Source organism: Poromitra crassiceps, assembly GCF_964638095.1.
Source record: "Poromitra crassiceps genome assembly, chromosome: 11".
Lineage (NCBI taxonomy): Eukaryota > Metazoa > Chordata > Actinopteri > Beryciformes > Melamphaidae > Poromitra > Poromitra crassiceps.
The window spans coordinates 13,280,827-13,300,826 of record NC_139643.1 but is presented as its reverse complement, the minus strand read 5'-3'; the positions used below and the strand labels follow the sequence as shown (position 1 = coordinate 13,300,826).

The window sequence follows — 20,000 nt, the reverse complement described above, 5'->3', positions numbered from 1 at the left end:
GGAACGACCTATTATAGCTTTCACTTCTTATCAATGTAAGTTATCTGCTACCAGTCAGAATCATTGCAGAGCATCACATTTCCTTCTGTAATGACACTAAAAGACACACATGTATTGAGTTTGTATTACCGTAATGACAGTAATAGATGAAAGTCTTTAAATGTGTCATTATTCTTTCAAATGAGGGTATGACTTTCAAAGTTGGGCGGCCAAAACTCCTGTGAGTTATGAATATAGGTCCTGATGTTTATGCATAAAACCCAGAGAAAGCACAGGGCAAATTCCCTGAGAGTCCAAAACTATTTCCTCATTGTGTGGATAAAATCCACCCTGAGTGAATTGCACTGGTTCATAATTAGTGTGAATATATTGTAATATATATTTAGATTTTTCTCGTACGCCTGCTGTGATGACACACTTCCACAGTGCGTGACTCCAACTGGGAGACATGTTAGCGTACGCAGGAAGTTGTCACGTCTTACTGGGAGGTGCACACTGTTTCTCATATTGACGGTGAATTCCATATTCCATGAAACCAGCTGCTGACCAAGTCACTGTGCATCTAACCTGTTAGAAATGTATCTTTCATCATGTTTCATCTATCTTTTTATTTTTGTCACACAGTCTGTATAATCTGTTACACATCTGTTAAACAGTTGAATTGTCACACAGGCTCGAGATAAGCTGTTACACTTAAACAGTTGAATGTCAGCTAATAAGCTCTGGAAATATTACAAATATTCTATAGACTCTATCCAAGTAGTGTTACCCTATATGCTTTTGAGATGACAGACAGCTGAGCACACTTTTGAAACTTGTATCTGATATTTCCCATGTGTGTATGTGTATGTGTATGTTTGTGTGCCTGCTTGCGTGTGTGTGTGTGTGTGTGTGTGTGTGTCTGTGTGTGTGTTACAGAGCCCTACAGCCCAGCGGTGTGGGTGATGATGTTTGTGATGTGCCTGTCGGTGGTGGCTGTCACCGTCTTCATCTTTGAGTTCTTCAGCCCGGTGGGATACAACCGCAGCCTGCAGAGCGCCAAGAGTAAGAGCCGCCACTCAGACCACTGCTCACTGCAGCACATCATCACTACACACCCCACCTCTCACTCCAACAGCTCTGTCAGCAGGTGGGGGGAGCAGGGTCAGAGGGTTTGTTCAGATTATGCAAAACGTCACAAATCACTTTTTTGATTGTATAATGTGACAGGGAGGAAGTGGTGTTTGGGGTAACTAGGATGCCAAGGTACTTTTGTAAGTGTGAAAGTGCCGATTATAAGCTTACAAATGATCTGTCAAACATTGACATCTATAATAGTTGAAGAAGAAGACGTGCTTATTTGGATGTCCATAAGCCACCATCAGAGAAGATTGCCCTGGAAGTTGGTGAACAAGCTTGCTTGTGAACAAAGTACTCTATACATGATCCAAAAACTGTTGTTTGTTATATTGCATTATACTACTATAGTGTACTAAATCTAAACTTGCATTATGCATAATTATAAAAAACAACAACACGCATTTATCTTGATTTACTATTTCACAGACCGTGCCACATATAGGCTACTGTAGGTGTGTGTGTGTGTGTGTGTGTGTGTGTGTGTGTGTGTGTATGGGCGGGGGGGTTGGGTAGGTTCATTCACCCCCTCTATGTGGTGGATGAGTTGAGTGCCCTCCCCCTCCCTCCCCTGATATGTGAAGCGCTTTGAGTGTCTAGAAAGGCGCTATAATACAAATCCAATCAATTATTAATGATTCAATTATTATTAAATTCATTCCAAACTGAGATATTGTTTGAAAAAGGCAACACAGATTCTGGCAGTAGTCAATAGACAGAGTCACATAATACTGCCACCGCCACTGCTCATTTCATCGCATTATTACCCGCGTGTCACGTCGGCACTTTTGTAAGCGGGGGGCCTGATTTGCGGGGGGAGGGGTGGGGCGGTGGGGGCTGATTAGCGGGGGGAGGGGGGGGACGGGTGGGGCGGTGGGGGCTGATTAGCGGGGGGTGTTTTCGCTCAAATTATGCAAAGCGGCTCCACTTTGTGATTGTAATATGTTGAGGGGGAAAAAAGACGAGTCAAAACAAGCCATCCGCACCCACGATCTGCCTGATTTCATTTGAATGGAGCAGACTCCCGACGGCGCACAGCGGAGGATGATTTGGACATTTTGACAGTGCTTGTCAGTCCAGCTTTTATTCTGAGTGGTTTACTGGCTGCTCCTCTGAGCTGCCGCATCGTTTTCAATGATTTATCTGCAAACCTATTTGCTTCCTAATAAATTGACACAACTAGAAGCATGTTGGAGGTGCGCACGATAGCTGCTTATCACCGGCTGCCAGTCACTCCTGTGGGTGTTCTGTCCCTCCTCCTCTCCCAAGCGCTACCTTCTGTTGAGGTGTGTGTAGTGTCATGGGTTGTCTATCTTTACTCCATGATAAAAAAAAAACTAAACTAAAACAAAGCAGTGATTGTGTGATGTGTTGCAGCCCGAGACCAGACCGATGCGAGACCATGAACACCATGAATCTAATGACGGCTTAACCTTCACGCCATTGCTCTAACAACTCATTAACATGAATCATGACTTAGTCATTTTAGTCAAATACAAATGGCTGTACAGTATATACTGTACAGTATATACTGAACAGTATATACTGTACAACTGGGGTGGCCAAACTACGGCCCGCGGGCCAACAACTTAAGTGGCCCGCCATTAATTTAGAAAAAAAAAAAAAAAAAGTGCTAAAAACGTCCCGTTTCCGTTTTTCTGTTTCAAAGTTTAAAACGGAAAACGAAAAAACGAAAACGGGGGAAAAAACGGAAAAACAAAAAAAGAAAGAAAAAGAAACGGAAAAACAAAAGAACTGATTCCCCCCATTTCGTTTTTCAATTTAAAACCATTGAAAATGGATTATACTTGAGTACCCTGACCTGGTCTATTTATTTTAAAACATTCGTTTAATACTAATGTTATTATCTCTGTCTTAACCTGTTGGCACAGGAAAAGAAAATTTCAAAACATACAGAAATACCCATTGTAATAGGTGAGCACATCAATAAACTATGTGTCATATTTATTTAGGTAGAAATAAAATTTTTGATGGCACAAGGGTTTTCTGGTCCCATTGTTTTGCCGCGAAAACTGCCGCGCTTAATATTGTTTGGCCCGCGATATTTTCCTGTATGCGGCACACAACCAAAAAAGTTTGGCCACCCCTGCTTGTACAGTATATACTGTACAGTATATACTGTACAGTATATACTGTACAGTATATACTGTACAGTATATACTCAGTGACAGAAGGCCATCCGTTGATCTGAAACACTGCATTTCCATATCACTGAGCTTCACTGAAGCTCAACACAGTGGGCAGAACCTTAACCCACTTGTTTTGACTGACTGATGCTTTGGATGACATCTCTGCAGCCACTGCTCTGCCACCCTTAATGAGCTATTTGATGATATAAAAAGGGCTGATTGACAGCTGTGACAGCCACTCTCAAACCTCCGTCAGACGGCGACGCGGCTGAGGGGGCTCAGTTACACTCTACTGCACAGACTCCGGTTGCAAATGACGTCACACAAGCAAAATGGCAGCTCGCTGAAACGAGATATTTTGGTTTCACTCTTGCATAAAGGTAAGAAGCAGGGACTCATCGTCTTATTATAAAGTCAATGTACTCAACAATCACTTTAACGCTCTCTTTCTTGCAATGTACCAACTGAGCTCCAAACCTCGTAAAAAAAATATATAATTTTTTTTTACAATACAGAACAGGCTCAGATACCGGAAAAGAAAAGGAAAAAACAACAACAAACAAAAACAAAACAACAGACATTCAATATTACAATGTGGTGCTACTAACCGCACAAAGTGTTTATGTGCTTGTAAGGAACATGCATGGAATCCCATGCAATGGGTCCACGAGAAACCGGCCAGGCGAGTCAGCTGTCGCCCCCTCATCGAGGTAGGCCAGAAATGGATCCCAGACAGCCGAAAACTTCTTAAGTGAGTTGGTCCTCAGGAACCTAAGTCTCTCAATCCGTATAACAGAAGTAATATCCGTCAACCACAATTGAAAAGAAGGTGAAGATGAAGACTTCCATTCCTTCAGAATTAGTTTTTTGGCAACAGTAGTCCCTTATGTTAGAGACTGTTGCACAGCTGTAGGGAAGATCAGAGAGGACTCTGAGCAGCCAAAGATGGCGAGTTCTCCCTCCGGCTGTAGGGTTATTTTGTAGGCCTTAGAGTACCAATCAAATATGTTTTCCCAGAATCCCGTTAGTGAAGGGCAGAACCAGAAGTCATGAGATAGTGTGCCCTCTGCCACTTGACATCTGTCACACAGTGCTGACACAGAGGGGAAGAACTTGTGTAACTTATGCTTGGAATAGTGAAGACGCTGAGCAACTTTAAATTGGATCAGCTGGTGTCTGCTATTAACTGAACAGAGTTGTACCACAGACAGAATCCTTTCCCATATAATGTCAGATAAATCAATACCAAGTTTCCCCTGCCACGCTTCTCTAATCCTCTCAGTAGGGGCTGTGTTGCAGTTGTCAAACAGACACAAATCTAGAGATAAGATGCTTGGAGTGAGGAGGACTCAGCAACACATCAAAAAAAGCATGGATCGCACATCATTTCTGATTTGCAGGAATCTGAGCCAGTTCGTGCCGGGCAACTCAAACTTCCTCTTCAGTAGATCAAAGGATGCAAAATGACCATCTATGTATAGGTCTTTGATGTAAACTAGCCCCTTCTCGCTCTAGGCATGGTCATTTTGTATCTAACCATGGAGCCAAAAAAGAGTGATTGAAAAAAATTGGTGTTTCTCCGTCTTCTTCTCTGCCAGCAAAACCCTCTAGAATTTGACGATTCCTTGTTCAGTGTTAAAAAAATCATCTGCCGTCTGTCAATAGTCCTCAATAAATCAGTAGAAGCCGCTCCCTCTCTCGCTCCCTCTCTCTCTCTTCCACTTCCCTTCAACTACCTCTCTCACTCCCTCTCCCTTCCACTACCTCTCTCTCTCTCTCTCTCTCTCTCTCTCTCTCGCTCCTCTATCAGCTTTCACAGTTTGATGTTCTTCTTGTCCCGTGGGCCTCACTCAGTCTTGAAGAACTCAATGGATTCTTGTCCCTTCTATTCTTCCGCCGTAGAGAAGTCGTATGTTGACTCAACTCAATCTTCCCTCCTATTCTCTCCCTTCATCCTCCCATCTTCCCCTCCGTACGTCCGCAGTTTCCGTGCTTCTCCGCTGGACAAAGTGAGCTGCTGCAATCCTTATTCTTTAATAGCACAGTAGGTCTTTCTTCTCACTCCCCCGTTCCCTCGTCTCTGCTTTCAAGTCAAGGCAAGTTGCTTTATTCATACAGGCCTTTATCACAGGCATGTCTCAGAGGACTTTACAGAGAACGTGTCTCGGTGGATCTAACTCAACGCTGAACACAATCAATGGTGAACAAAATTATAGAAGACAAGCATGACGAAAAAGCGCTTCAGTGTCAGACGGTTGATTTGTATGTTCACCGTAGCGAAATGTGCCATGGGCTTTGGTCTTCTTGAATAAGTCTGTAACTCCGGCTCTCCCTTTTACTGGATCCATTTGGATCCAAATGCATACTGAAATTATGCTATAGTGCCTAATGTGGGGTCCCGGGACCACCAGGGCTCCACGAGGGGATTCCAGGGGGTCCCCAGCAAACTGCACCATTATCTAATTTACAAGAAGTTAACACGATGAAGGGATGTAGAGAAGAATGGCTGTTTTGACCATAGTTTTACTGTTATCATATACAGATAGTGTTGCAATTCTGCACAAATCATGACATTATTTTCAGATTTGGGTCAGAGAGAGAAAATCTCATCATCTGTTGCCCCAATGGACGCACCAATGTATGGCCCTTGATATGAAAAAGGTTGATAGTGGGTGTCCAAATGTCTTCACACTTTCACTCTCTTCTCCCCCTCCATCTAATCTGCCGTTTCAGTCATGTGGTTTGAATTTACGGTAAAGACCTAAACGACCGCGCACGGTAAAGCACTTTGGACCGGTTTATACACACTAGGATTGTGTGACCAGTTTGTGACTAAGCTTAAAACTTACATATGTTAATGTCTATGGAGAAATTAATGGAGAATTCACTTCCTCTAGTCCCATGGGTAGTTTCGCAATGGCTGGACGTAGGGACTCTATGGCTGCGTATGAAATGCAAGGAATCAACCTATATTGCATTTAGGTATAAGTTTTTAAGTTATAGGCTGTCTGAAACAGGTAGGATACATTTTGCAACCTTTCTAGGTACCTATTTTTGGCAGGAAGCATGCAATGGTTCCTTAGGTGGGGTAGGATATCCCATAATACCTTGTAACCCTGCTAACTGACGAAGAACGAAACTAGCCCCAAACTTCCGTCTAATGGCGCCACCCAAAAGCCGCTCACTAGAGAACAAAGGGACACACGACATTCGCTAAAATAACAAACATCTACTTTATATTTATTTGAATATTGTCAATGTGTCAAACATGACTTCATTTTAGTGCTGTCAGTTGTTTGTACGGTGTCAGGAAAGTCACTTTTGACCGATAGTAGGAAGCATCCTAAGTGACTGGAATCGGGACACTTGCTAGGTTACTTAATAGCCTGGAAACTCACATATCTCATATTTTGTTCTGGTAATGTCAGGCTATTCCGCCTGGCTGCCCCCGGCGCACGATGCTACCTTCAGGACGTCTGAAACTAATGATTTCTCTGTCACCTACATTCAAACGAGGAACCTAATTAAAGCAGGGAGCCAGGTACCTACTCAGGTAGCTAAGTGATAGACAGGTTGCTTCAGGTAGCTAAGTGATAGACAGGTTGCTTCAGGTAGCTAAGTGATAGACAGGTTGCTTGCATTTCATACAGAGCCAATCAGAGTTGTGACTTTACAGCAGGTGCTCACAGAGTGTTTGAGAAAGAACATTACCTGTTAAACTGCCATTAAACATGCTGGAGGGGCACGTTAACGGGTAAGTGGACCAATGGGGCAATCTCCTAAATGTTTTTCATTCTCTCTCTCTCTCTCCTCCAGAGACAGGCGGCTCTAAGTTCACCATAGGGAAGTCCATCTGGCTGCTGTGGGCACTGGTCTTCAACAACTCTGTGCCTGTGGAGAATCCCAGAGGAACCACCAGCAAGATCATGGTGATTTGACTGACTGACTGACTGACTGAATGATGATGACTGACTGATTGACGGAGTGACTGATTACTTTATTGACTCATTAATTTGTTGGCTGACCAATGAAGCACAAGTTATACTTGTCGGTTGCACCAACAGGGCTTAAGCCTTCTTCTCACTAAGACCGGGCGTAAATCAGGGATTCCGCTAGGCATTTTTCCAGATGGCCAATGCAGCCGGTAACCTTCCAGAATTCCGGCCATATCGAATATTTACCGGCCACTATTAAAAAAAGGATGTTATAAAATAATTGTTTCCTAAATAAACGTTTTGAATCCATTTATTTCTCTATAGTCTATTCTTTATAGCCTCTATAGTCGATCATCTTTATTCCAGTGTTGTCATTAAGAGGCCGATTTTGCAGCAAGAATATTTAATTGTTCGGCATTCAACAGGCACGTCGTTCTCGTTAAGGCCGCTTTCGTTATTGAAACAGACAACATGCATGCATGCTCCTACTGTAGCCTATCTATCTGCATTTGCAGACATTCATGAACCCATATCTTCTGGACATTGCCTTGATGAAAAAACAATGTAGCTAAAAGTAATAAGTGCGACAGTGTCAGTGCAGACAGCGCACAACTTGAATCTCCAGCAATAGGCTACGCACCTTAATCTCTCCCACTCCACACCTGGCACCTGCGGCAGCTCTCCTGCACTCGTTCTTGGCTCCCATTTGGCTTTATTTGTGGTAAGCATTTTGATTCATCTCCTCATCATACGAGGATTGATTGATTGATTGATTGATTGATTCGGCCAACGTAGGTAAAAAGGCTTTTTACCTCTGCTAAATTGACAGCCTACGTTGGGTCTCTTTCGCTTTTGACGGCGGCAGGCACGCTTTTGTTTCTTCTTGAGGAAGAATAGCAGGTGCTTGACGCTTTCCTGCCGTCTTGCTGGCCTCGGCTGAAGTACTTGTCGTTGCACGATCTAGATTAAAAAAAGGACTGGCCTAGCCAAGGGATGTGTGTTTTGACATTTGGGTTTCCTCCTGCGTCAAGTCACAGCGGGTCCAGCGCTGGCCGGCGGGACTGATGCTGCGTGTGCGGCTGCGCTACAGTAAAGAAAGTGTCTATGTTTTTCTTTTTCAACAATCAGCATAACAGCAGGGGCAGAAAAAATATTATGTAAGTCTCTATTTAACTCGTAGCTTATTGGCAACATCACTTTGGTGATGTTGCTATAGGTCACACAATATTAGGCTAATTTATATAAGGAATTTATTTATCTGGCATATTTTCAACCGGCCACTTGAGCCGGTGACCTTTTAATTTGCCGGCCCACGGCAACAAAAACGGAATCCCTGGCATAAATATTAGGCCTAGTCCAGAGCAGGCATAAGGTGCAGTATAGTGACAGCGCAGCTTGAAAATGGCACGTCGTCTCGTGTATCGTCTCTACAACGAGCAGGCATTTAGATGGGAGAGAGTAATTAGGGACAGAAGCAATCCACTGGACATGTATAATGACGAGGAGCTGATTGAGAGGTTTCAAACTGGCAGGGGGGGAGAAACGATTCAACTTTTACCTGTTTACTCACCTATATTTGGGTCTGTTCCAAATAATCCAGCCACGTAACTACGTTCATTCATAAAATGATTAAATAGCACAACATTAATGGTTTGTAAAGTGTCATTTAACCACCCGCCCACTCAGACATACATCGTGAAATCTGGCTTTCACATGGACGCGCATCGCTACGACCGGCGTAGTTAAGACCAGACGTAAGCCCTGTCGGTGCAACAGGCGTAAGTCCACTCTAAAGACTGGTCTTAGAGTGGAGTTACGACCAGGCATAGTTAAGACCAGTTGGTGCAACCGGCCCCTGGTGAACAAGTTTGATTTGCCCTGAACAAGCTTAGTTTTTTAACCAATTAGAAGTATTTAGTGATCCTAAAATTCTTGTTTGTTATGAGCGTATTTCTTTAGCATCTAAAATGGCATAATATGACCCCCCCCCCCTTCAAAACACAACCTGTAATCTTGATTTGTGTGATTTCACTGTTGCCTATTTGCTACGCCTTTCAACAGAGCGTGTCAGTGGGTTTTCTGCCTGTTTACAGAGTAATAAATAATAGATAGCGTGTAGCTATCCAGAGATGCTACAGTATATAGTTGAGGGGCAGCCACTGATTGATGATGGAAATCTCCTGCATTTTTCTTCAGTTTCTGGTGCAATGATGCGTTCATGTGTCCACTCTCTTGCTTCACATGAGTGAGCCTGGTGATCTTTCAAATCCCTGCTGCTCTGTCTGCACTATGAACGGAGAAATCAGCTGAGATCTGCCCCCACTGCTCCTGCAGGGTGAAGCGCCTTCGCAGTTGAAATACTCCCTGTGTAGGGGCGTCGTGGGTAGAGTAGGGTCGCAGGTTCGAGCCCCCCCCCCCCCCCCCCCCCCCACACAAACCCTAACCCCCCCCCCCCCCCCCGCGCGCGCGCGCACGCGTTAACCTCCAGGCACAATTGGCAGTGTCTGCGGGTGGAAAGCCGGATTAAGCGTACGTGTCCTGGCCGCTGCACTATAGTGCCTCCTCTGGTCGGTCGGTGGGGCGCCTGTTTGGGAGGGAGGGGAAGTGGGGGTAATAGCGTGATCCTCCCACGCGCTACGTCCTGCCGGTCAAACTCATTGCCGTCAAGGGAAAAGAAGTGGCTGCTGCCTGCACATCTGTCAGAGGAAGCATGTGCTAGTCTACGGCTCTCCCCGGGCAGAGGGTTTGGAGCAATACGGGACAGCAGGGGAATTGGTCGAGTGCGATTGGTTGAGAAAACTGTGTGTGTGTGTGTGTGGGGGAGGGGCTGTGTGATCTAACTAACTGGGCGTGCATCCTTTTCAGACCCAGCGCGATCATCCCAAGTGCTCATTAGTTGCTCAATAGATGTACAAATGGGGTCAGAAGAGAAGAAAGGAAGCCAGTTATATTTGGTTCTCTTCTACTTCTCAGTTTGGTGGCTTTAGTTGAACTGAAGGTTTGCTTGGACCTGCATAGCAAGTGTCATGATCCTGCATAGCAAGTGTCATGATCCTGCATAGCAAGTGTCATGATCCTGCATAGCAAGTGTCATGATCCTGCATAGCAAGTGTCATGATCCTGCATAGCAAGTGTCATGATCCTGCATAACAAGTGTCATGATCCTGCATAGCAAGTGTCATGATCCTGCATAACAAGTGTCATGATCCTGCATAGCAAGTGTCATGATCCTGCATAGTAAGTGTCATGATCCTGCATAACAAGTGTCATGATCCTGCATAACAAGTGTCATGATCCTGCATAGCAAGTGTCATGATCCTGCATAACAAGTGTCATGATCCTGCATAACAAGTGTCATGATCCTGCATAACAAGTGTCATGATCCTGCATAACAAGTGTCATGATCCTGCATAACAAGTGTCATGATCCTGCATAGCAAGTAGGGATGCACGATATATCGGCAATCATATCGGTATCGGCCGATGTTAGTCATTTTTTAACATATCGGTCATATCGGTATCGGTCAGATGTTGCAATGTTAATATCGGTTATCATTATCAGCCAAATTCTTCACATTGCTATGAAATAATGCAGTAAATCTATGATTTATGGGCTTTTCCAAAGGCTTTGCAAATAAAGAAATGCATAACTTTTTCAAATTCAGTGTTAACATGTGTTTTTCAGAATGTACAAAATGTGATGATCATAAAAATGTGGTTTTATACAGATCATATCGACATCGGTAAATATCGGTTATCGGCCATAACAGCAATGTTAATATCGGTTATCGGCATCGGCCAAATTTTCCATATCGGTGCATCCCTAATAGCAAGTGTCATGATCCTGTGGCACATGATGAGATCCATTCAAATCACAACGAAATATTCCTAAATACACGGGCGTCCAGTCGTCCACCTAAAGGCCTCATCTTTGTCGATTCCTTTGACGTCTCCTGCAGAGTGTTGTCTTTAAGTACAAAGGGTTTTCATCTGACAGCTGCATTGTTCCGAGTCTGATCTATTTTCATATAAGTATATGTCAGAGTTGTCAGCTCATAAAACATCGTAGGGCACCAAAGCTAATCTTAAACAAGAAAAGGATTTAGATGGTAAAGGCTTATCTGGTTATCCAAAGCCAGTAATCAAACAAAAATACACATCTGTAAGAAGTGGAGGAAAAGAATGCTTATTTTCATCTTATTCACAAATAAGTTTGTGCTAATTATGTTTTGCCATAAACAAAGGGCCCCTCATCCCCTTCATCACCAGTGCACACTTGCAGTATGTGGAAGACTCATCCTCGCAGGCTAGCAGCCTACAACCTCTTTATAATTGGAGCATTTTCCATCCTGGAATCTGATGTCAGACTGTAGGATGGAAAACTCTCGCTCCTCTCCTGACTTTCAAACGGTCTTAAGCAGTGCAGTCGTTTCTGTGAGTTGCTGTTGTGAAGTGTGAATAATGAATAATTGGGTGCAATCTCGATTCGCCTCAACTACAAACAACTGTGGACAAAAAGAAAAAAAGAAGATGTAATTTTCACATGTGTGACCATGACAGATGCAAATAGGTTTGATCCAGTGCTATTAGGTTATGGAAGTGTCTGTTGTCATTACAAACATGTCATTCTAGTCAGCGATTTTTTCCTTCTTCTGAGGTTGACGGGACAAATAGGAGTCTAGCTCTTCAAGCAGGAGACAGCCTGTCAAACGCGCGTCAGCGCAGTCTTAAAATACTCTCAATGTTGTCTGATGCCGCTGCTTCAGGTGCTGGTGTGGGCCTTCTTCGCTGTCATCTTCCTGGCCTCCTACACCGCCAACCTGGCTGCCTTCATGATCCAGGAGGAGTACATCGACACCGTCTCAGGGCTGTCGGACAAGAAGGTACAGCAGGGGAGGGGAGGAGATGGGGGGTGGGGGTGGATGGGTTGATTGACTCTGATTTGCAGACAGATGTGCAGGGAATGTACAGTTAAGGATTCAAAGTGACCACATGTAGGGGAGAGTGGGGTTAGATGAGCCAGTGGGTAAGTTGACCCACCCCATGTAGGCAACTGTGCACATTTGTTGTCATGTGACCATACATTCAAGAACACCACCCATCATGTCTAGCTGTGATGGAGAGAAGCACATGGAGAAGTGAGTAATTATATATATATATATATTATATATATATATATATATACAGTATATATATATATATATATATATATATATATATATATATATATATATATATATAAAATTAAGTGGTGGCTGTGGGGCAAAGTGAGCCAAATGCTGAGGGGGGAAATTGAGCCGGTGGTTCCACCAGAGGGCACTGAAGTTACGTTGAGTCTCAAAATGGTTTTTCAATGTAGTATTACACAACTGGTTTGGTTTATCAGATGTTAAACATTGCAGAAAAACTCATGCCAAGAACCTACAAGAGAAAAAAACAACTGGGACTCAACACCCCTTGAAGAGAGGGAGAGAGCAGCCATTGATGCTAAGGTGGAAAATCCATCCAGAACCAAATCAGATCAGATTGACATGTTGACAGGTACAGATCAGAATCAGATCAGAGGTAACAGACTGATATATTGGCACGTACAGGTGTGGAGGTATATAAAAAAGAAAGTACAGTGTATAAATAAATAAATAAATAAATATATATATATATATATATATATATATATATATATATATATATATATATATATATATATATATAGCAATTGAAGTCCACGCCCCCGCCACTCCCTGTCTCCTTTCTATGTATCTCTGTGTGCAGTTTGAGCATAAAGCACGGTGCCTTCTGTCTTCTACCTGCTGTTCTAACTCCTCCAATAGCTCGTCTGTTTTATCACTTCCCTTCACAAACCTGTGGGGAAAAGGCCTCTCTTTGAAAAGAAACACTTTGAATGTTCATAGCAGCATCCTGCAGCAGCGGGGTTTGGTGCTCTGATTACCTCTTCTCTCCCTCTTCTGCCCAGCGGTGGATGAAATACCTTAGAGCCACACTTGACTAAAAGTACAGTCTTAACAGAAAATGGCTTTGGTACTGTAGAAGTTAAAGTCATCTATTGGAATATTACTTGGGTAAAAGTCTGATAGTATCTGATATTTACTGTACCTAAGGGCAACCCTTTATTTTACAGGTCCATAGCTATTATGAACTATGAACATGAATTTAATGACTGTGTAAATACATGTCATGTCTAATTGCAAGTAGTTCCTATGTAGTTACATATGTAGTTGAACTATTTGTAATTAGACATCAACACCAATGTCATTACACAGTAATTGGTGTTCATACATACAGTAGTTCATTATGTAGTTACATGGTACCGAACCTGTGAAATGGAGTGAGTCTATTCAACTGTAGTTCATATGTAATTACATGGTTACCGGACCTGTAAAGAAGCTACAGCCTGGGGCAGAGATTGCTAAAACCCAGTGGTGGATTCAAACCACGGAACTTCTGATTGCAAAGCAGGTGGCTTTAACCACTCAGCCACGAGGGCTTTCAGACTTTCATTGTGGAGCTTGTAAGTATGTAACTACATATGAACTATTTGTAATTAGACATAAACACTTCATATGTAGTTCATATGTGGTTAGCGGCCTGTAAAGTAAAGGGTTACTGTAGTGGATATGTAGTTAGGGACCTGTAAAGTAAAGGGTTACTGTAGTGGATATGTAGTTAGGGACCTGTAAAGTAAAGGGTTACTGTAGTTGATATGTGGTTAGGGACCTGTAAAGTAAAGGGTTACTGTAGTTGATATGTAGTTAGGGGCCTGTAAAGTAAAGGGTTACTGTAGTTGATGTGTAGTTAGGGACCTGTAAAGTAAAGGGTTACTGTAGTTGATATGTAGTTAGGGACCTGTAAAGTAAAGGGTTACTGTAGTTGATATGTAGTTAGGGACCTGTAAAGTAAAGGGTTACTATAGTTGATATGTAGTTAGGGACCTGTAAAGTAAAGGGTTACTGTAGTTGATATGTAGTTAGGGACCTGTAAAGTAAAGGGTTACTGTAGCTGATGTGTAGTTAGGGACCTGTAAAGTAAAGGGTTACTGTAGTTGATATGTAGTTAGGGGCCTGTAAAGTAAAGGGTTACTGTAGTTGATATGTAGTTAGGGACCTGTAAAGTAAAGGGTTACTGTAGTTGATATGTAGTTAGGGGCCTGTAAAGTAAAGGGTTACTGTAATTTATATGTAGTTAGGGGCCTCTAAAGTAAAGGGTTACTGTAGTGGATATGTAGTTAGGGGCCTGTAAAGTAAAGGGTTACTGTAGTTGATGTGTAGTTAGGGACCTGTAAAGTAAAGGGTTACTGTAGTTGATATGTAGTTAGGGACCTGTAAAGTAAAGGGTTACTGTAGTTGATATGTAGTTAGGGACCTGCAAAGTAAAGCGTTACTGTAGTTGATATGTAGTTAGGGACCTGTAAAGTAAAGGGTTACTGTAGTTGATATGTAGTTAGGGGCCTGTAAAGTAAAGGGTTACTGTAGTTGATGTGTAGTTAGGGACCTGTAAAGTAAAGGGTTACTGTAGTTGATATGTAGTTAGGGACCTGTAAAGTAAAGGGTTACTGGTAAATCAAAAGTCATTTTCTGAAAGTAAAAGTAAGAGCAAGCAGTCATTGTTGATTCTGCTCATGTTCAGGCCCATCTCACATGCCTGGGATTGAGTGGAAATCATCTTCTTCTTGAGTTTTATAGCGGTTGGCAAACAATGTCACGGTGCATTACTTCCACCAACTCGAATGGAGTGTGGATTGTGATTAACTTGTGAGCTTAGGAACATGGATTCCAACCTGCTTGCATGTAGGCTACCAAATTTATTCTGATTTTATTGTGTAGTGACAAGTAACTAAGATGTTTCGGAAATGTAATGGAGTAGTATACGTTTTATTTAGGAAATGTAGTGGAGTAAAAGTTGATAGTTGCCAGAAATATAAATACTCAAGCAAAGTACATGTATTCCCAAAAATACTGAAGTACAGTACTGTAACAAAGTATTACTTTGTTACATTACACCACTGCTCCTAGCGCTCTTTCGCTCCGTCACTATCCTTCTCGGCTTTAGTCTCCCCCTCTTCTTCTATATCTTTACCTATACCTATACCTCCTCTTCTCATGAAGGATGGAAATAAGTCTATGACTGTATTGTGAAATCCTTGACAGTTATTGTTAAAGTTGTGATGTTTCTGTCCTATTTCTTTTTTAATGATTGTCAAATAACCTGAACTAAACAAAAAAAACATCTTCTTCCTCCGTGTCTCCTCACGGTCAGTTCCAGCAGCCGGCCGAGCAGTACCCGCCGCTGCGTTTCGGCACGGTGCCGAACGGCAGCACCGAGGAGAACATCCGCTCCAACTACCCCAACATGCACCAGTTCATGATCCGCAACAACCAGAAGGGCGTGGAGGAGGCCATCGACAACCTCAAGACCGGGTGAGGAGAGGATAACACAGGGAGAGGAGGGGACACGGAGGAGTACGCCCACAGCAAAGTAGAGTAGGCTACACAGAACCAGAATGGTTAGAAGGCTCCCGCTACTGGTTTGCCATGGTAATTTGGCTAGTACACCATAAAATGCAGGCTATTTAAGGGGTAGTTGCCACGGTGACACACATGGACAGTAAGGCCAACATGTGTGCTAGCTAGACGTGCTTGAGAACTGAGCATATGAGTCTGTTAGCAAACTGTAAACAACTCAACTGAAAGGTAACGTCAGTGACAATGTTATTTGCGCGATGCAAGGCGGTACATTTTCCAATGCACGAAGACAGCCGGACTTCCGTTACAGCCCAGCCAATCAGAGGCTTGCCGCAACTTTTCGTGCAGGGAAACCCAAAAATGCTGACTTGCTGTTCAGACCCTCCGTTGAGTCTGACCACTCGAGACGACAAATGAATAGACTAGGGTGGAATAGAGTGCAGTGGAAGAGAGTGGAGAAACTGCACCGTCGACACTCGTACAATACTGCGATAGAAGTCGGACATCATTGATATCGGGAGCAGCCCAGGATGCGTGCTCCCCTTGCCTTAGTTCACAAACCCAAACCTGCAAGTTAGCTGTAGCTGCACATTTTTGACAACAGCACACACTTTAAAAGAACACATACCACCTTTTCTGCCCTCTGTTTTTCCTTCTCATTTTTTTTTATGTTTTTCACCCGGGGGCATTGTAGTCATCCGCAGAGCTCCTTTCAATTACTGGATCCTCTTGTCTGCCTCCACCTGTTAGTGCATCGACCCGCCTCGCCTCGCGAGCACCGGATCATGGCTTGTAAAAGACATTAAATGAATAAAAAACAACGACTTTTTAATAATACATGTTCGCAGCGCAGCCAGCCGCAGTGCAGAGAGAGAGAGATCCCGCCATCTCAGCACCGGCTGCCACTCAGGGAGCCTCGCCATCGTCTTCGGCGAGCGTTTATTCTGCGCCCGCGGGGGCCGCAACGTACGCATCAAATACACCGAGTCATCATGTTGGAAGTGGGAGGGGAGGGAGGAGTGATGTTAGCTGATGCAGATGAGGGCCCCCCCCGACGCTTAATGGGCCGACCCAATGTACACGTGCGCACGCACATACGCACACACACACGCGCACACACACACACACACACACGGGAGAATGCACACACTCATGCACGCCAACAAGTAGCGGCAGCTGCAGTTAGCCAGGTTTGACGTACCGTGTTATTAAAACTCCCATGATGCATTCCCCCTCATCATCTTCACTCATCCTCCCTGTTCTCCTTATATGTCTCTCTCTCAGTCCCCCTTTCTCACTATCATCCCTCTCTCTCTCTCTCTCTCTCTCTCTCTCGTGTTATGTGGTGTTTATCTCTCTTTCACTCTATGCTGTATGTCTCTCTCGTTTTCCACTGAGTTTATGTCTCTCCCTCTCTCTCCATCTCTCTCTCTCCATCTCTCCCTCTCTCTCTCTCCATCTCTCTCTCCATCTCTCCCTCTCTCTCTCTCCAAGCAGTATGAAGATTCCTATTTGATCTGGCTGCCGATGCACCAATCATCACCCCTCCGCTCCATCTCGTCTTCCCTCGCTCTTTGCTTTCTCATCCCTCTAACCACCCACCCCCCCCCCACACACACACACACAAACCATCAGTCTTGTTCTCTCACACTTCCTCTCTCTCTTCCTCTATAGTCCCTTCACTCTCCCTCTCCCTCCCTCTCATCAACTCCTTTCTCTCAGTCTCTCCTCTCCTCTCTTACGTACTTTAGCCTCTCACTTCCTTCTCTCTCCTGTCATTATCTCTCCTTTTCTCTCGTCCACTTGTCTCCTTCTCCTTTCTCCTTTCCAGCAGACTGTAGTGACTTGGCAGCTCCCGCGTGTGAATGCACCATACAGCATGTACTACCTGTGTGATGTGAAGGCAAAAGTTGAGAAATGTTGAATGAATGAATGAATGAATGGATGAATGAATTTATTGAGACAGTTGTTAAAAATCCAAATGAACAGATAAAATCCATACACCGGTATTAGGATTGTCGCCGAATAAAACACAATAAAGTCCATGACTTGTTTCCATTGTGGTCCGTCGTTTGTAAGAAACACTCAGTGGTCCGCCCGGCACGAGCCTTCCAAGACAGATTAAAACAGCATATCAACAATACACACCCCACGAAGCAGAAAGCACAAACAACGAAGACAGTTATTCGATGCTTGGCTGTCAGCAGCTCATCAGGCATCCCTTCACTGCTGTTTTAAAATGGTTGGCACTGACAATGTCTTTCAAACGGGGTGACAACAGATTATTCCATTCTGTGGCTGCTGAGTACAGAAAGGTGTTTTTCCCACATGCAGTCATAAAACATACAGGGGACGACACCTTTGACTCACCAGTACCCATGAGTATCACTGACTCACTAGCTCTGGTAGAGTACCCATGAGTATCACTGACTCACTAGCTCTGGTAGAGTACCCATGAGTATCACTGACTCACTAGCTCTGGTAGAGTACCCATGAGTATCACTGACTCACTAGCTCTGGTAGAGTACCCATGAGTATCACTGACTCACTAGCTCTGGTAGAGTACCCATGAGTATCACTGACTCACTAGCTCTGGTAGAGTACCCATGAGTATCACTGACTCACTAGCTCTGGTAGAGTACCCATGAGTATCACTGACTCACTAGCTCTGGTAGAGTACCCATGAGTATCACTGACTCACTAGCTCTGGTAGAGTACCCATGAGTATCACTGACTCACTAGCTCTGGTAGAGTACCCATGAGTATCACTGACTCACTAGCTCTGGTAGAGTACCCATGAGTATCACTGACTCACTAGCTCTGGTAGAGTACCCATGAGTATCACTGACTCACTAGCTCTGGTAGAGTACCCATGAGTATCACTGACTCACTAGCTCTGGTAGAGTACCCATGAGTATCACTGACTCACTAGCTCTGGTAGAGTACCCATGAGTATCACTGACTCACTAGCCTGGTAGAGTACCCATGAGTATCACTGACTCACTAGCTCTGGTAGAGTACCCATGAGTATCACTGACTCACTAGCTCTGGTAGAGTACCCATGAGTATCACTGACTCACTAGCTCTGGTAGAGTACCCATGAGTATCACTGACTCACTAGCTCTGGTAGAGTACCCATGAGTATCACTGACGAGTTTCAAATATTTCTTTAAGTAGGGATGGAGCCAAACACTATTCTGTGGGTAATGCCTGACCCTGCTCTCAACTGACAACCATTTTAGTTCTGTGAGTTGGGAGCGGCCAACATGGGTACGAGAGGATAAGTTCAACACTACTCTGATCCGTTTATTTTGGGATGTCTGCAGTTTGGTATACCACACCGTACGTGGGGTCGCACTAAAGCCATGGACAGCAATTTCAGGGTTTTTGTGTCCAGAATATTAGACTTTCTGGCACGGAATTAGATTTAACTTTGGTTAACTTTAGCTATGACTTTTAAGCCCATCCTCTCCCCAGTGAGGGACTGGTCCAGCTCACAGCCTAGATAAGTAACACCGCTTTTAGTTGATACTGCTGTGTCACCAACCTTAACATTAAAACCAGGTGATCTACCCAATTTGACCTTGGTCCCAAAGAGAATAGACTCTGTCTTACCTAAGTAAGTGGAGAGAGAGCCTGTTATCTGTGAGCCGTTCACTTACACTCTCCAGATCAGCACTCAGACAGCTCTCCACCATACCCTTATCCTTATGGGAAACAACAAGGACAGAGTCATCCGCGGACAGAAAAAGGGGACTAGAAAAAGCAGCCGTCATCCCATTAACATAATAGAAATAAGAGAGGTCCCAAGACACTTCCTTGGGGAACTCCGCAGCTGTTGCTTCTTACCCCTGACAGAGTCCCATTTATAGCAACCGTTTCGATCCGATAGAAGATCTGACCCACGCTGTGGCAGAATTGTTCAAGCCAAGTGCCTTCAACTTTTCAGAAAAGCGACGGGTGCACGTGAACTTCTTTTTCTCAGCCGACCAATGACGATGACAGAAACGCTGGCCGTTTGCCATATAGCAACAACAAATATAGAGAAAGCAAAGGTGCCGGTGGAGAAATTGAATGTTGCAATCAGTGAATTTCCCTTACCACAACCACACAACAGCAAGTGTGGACTATACTGGACATGTGTTGGAAATATCTGGTAAACCTTTGCTTTTTACACAACACTGTATTTTCTGCTACAGGAGAAGAGTTAACCAACATTACTGAGCTGCTAAGCTAACGTCAGGTGACGTTATCATGATCCACTTTCTCCACACACAAAAAACTGCTGTGTGAAGTTAAAAGAAACATGCCCCCATAGCA

General features: G+C 43.9%; 1 protein-coding gene across 1 annotated transcript in view; it reads left to right on the top strand.

The window, feature by feature from the left end:
* Positions 1-20,000, top strand: part of grin2da (glutamate receptor, ionotropic, N-methyl D-aspartate 2D, a) — a gene marked incomplete at both ends in the record, with an annotated part of 124,050 nt that overhangs the window by 63,847 nt on the left and 40,203 nt on the right. The window contains 4 exons of the mRNA XM_083645877.1: positions 919-1,044; positions 7,083-7,195; positions 11,967-12,083; positions 15,475-15,635. Coding sequence (XP_083502003.1) covers positions 919-1,044; positions 7,083-7,195; positions 11,967-12,083; positions 15,475-15,635 — 517 coding nt within the window. The remainder of the gene's footprint in view (positions 1-918; positions 1,045-7,082; positions 7,196-11,966; positions 12,084-15,474; positions 15,636-20,000) is intronic.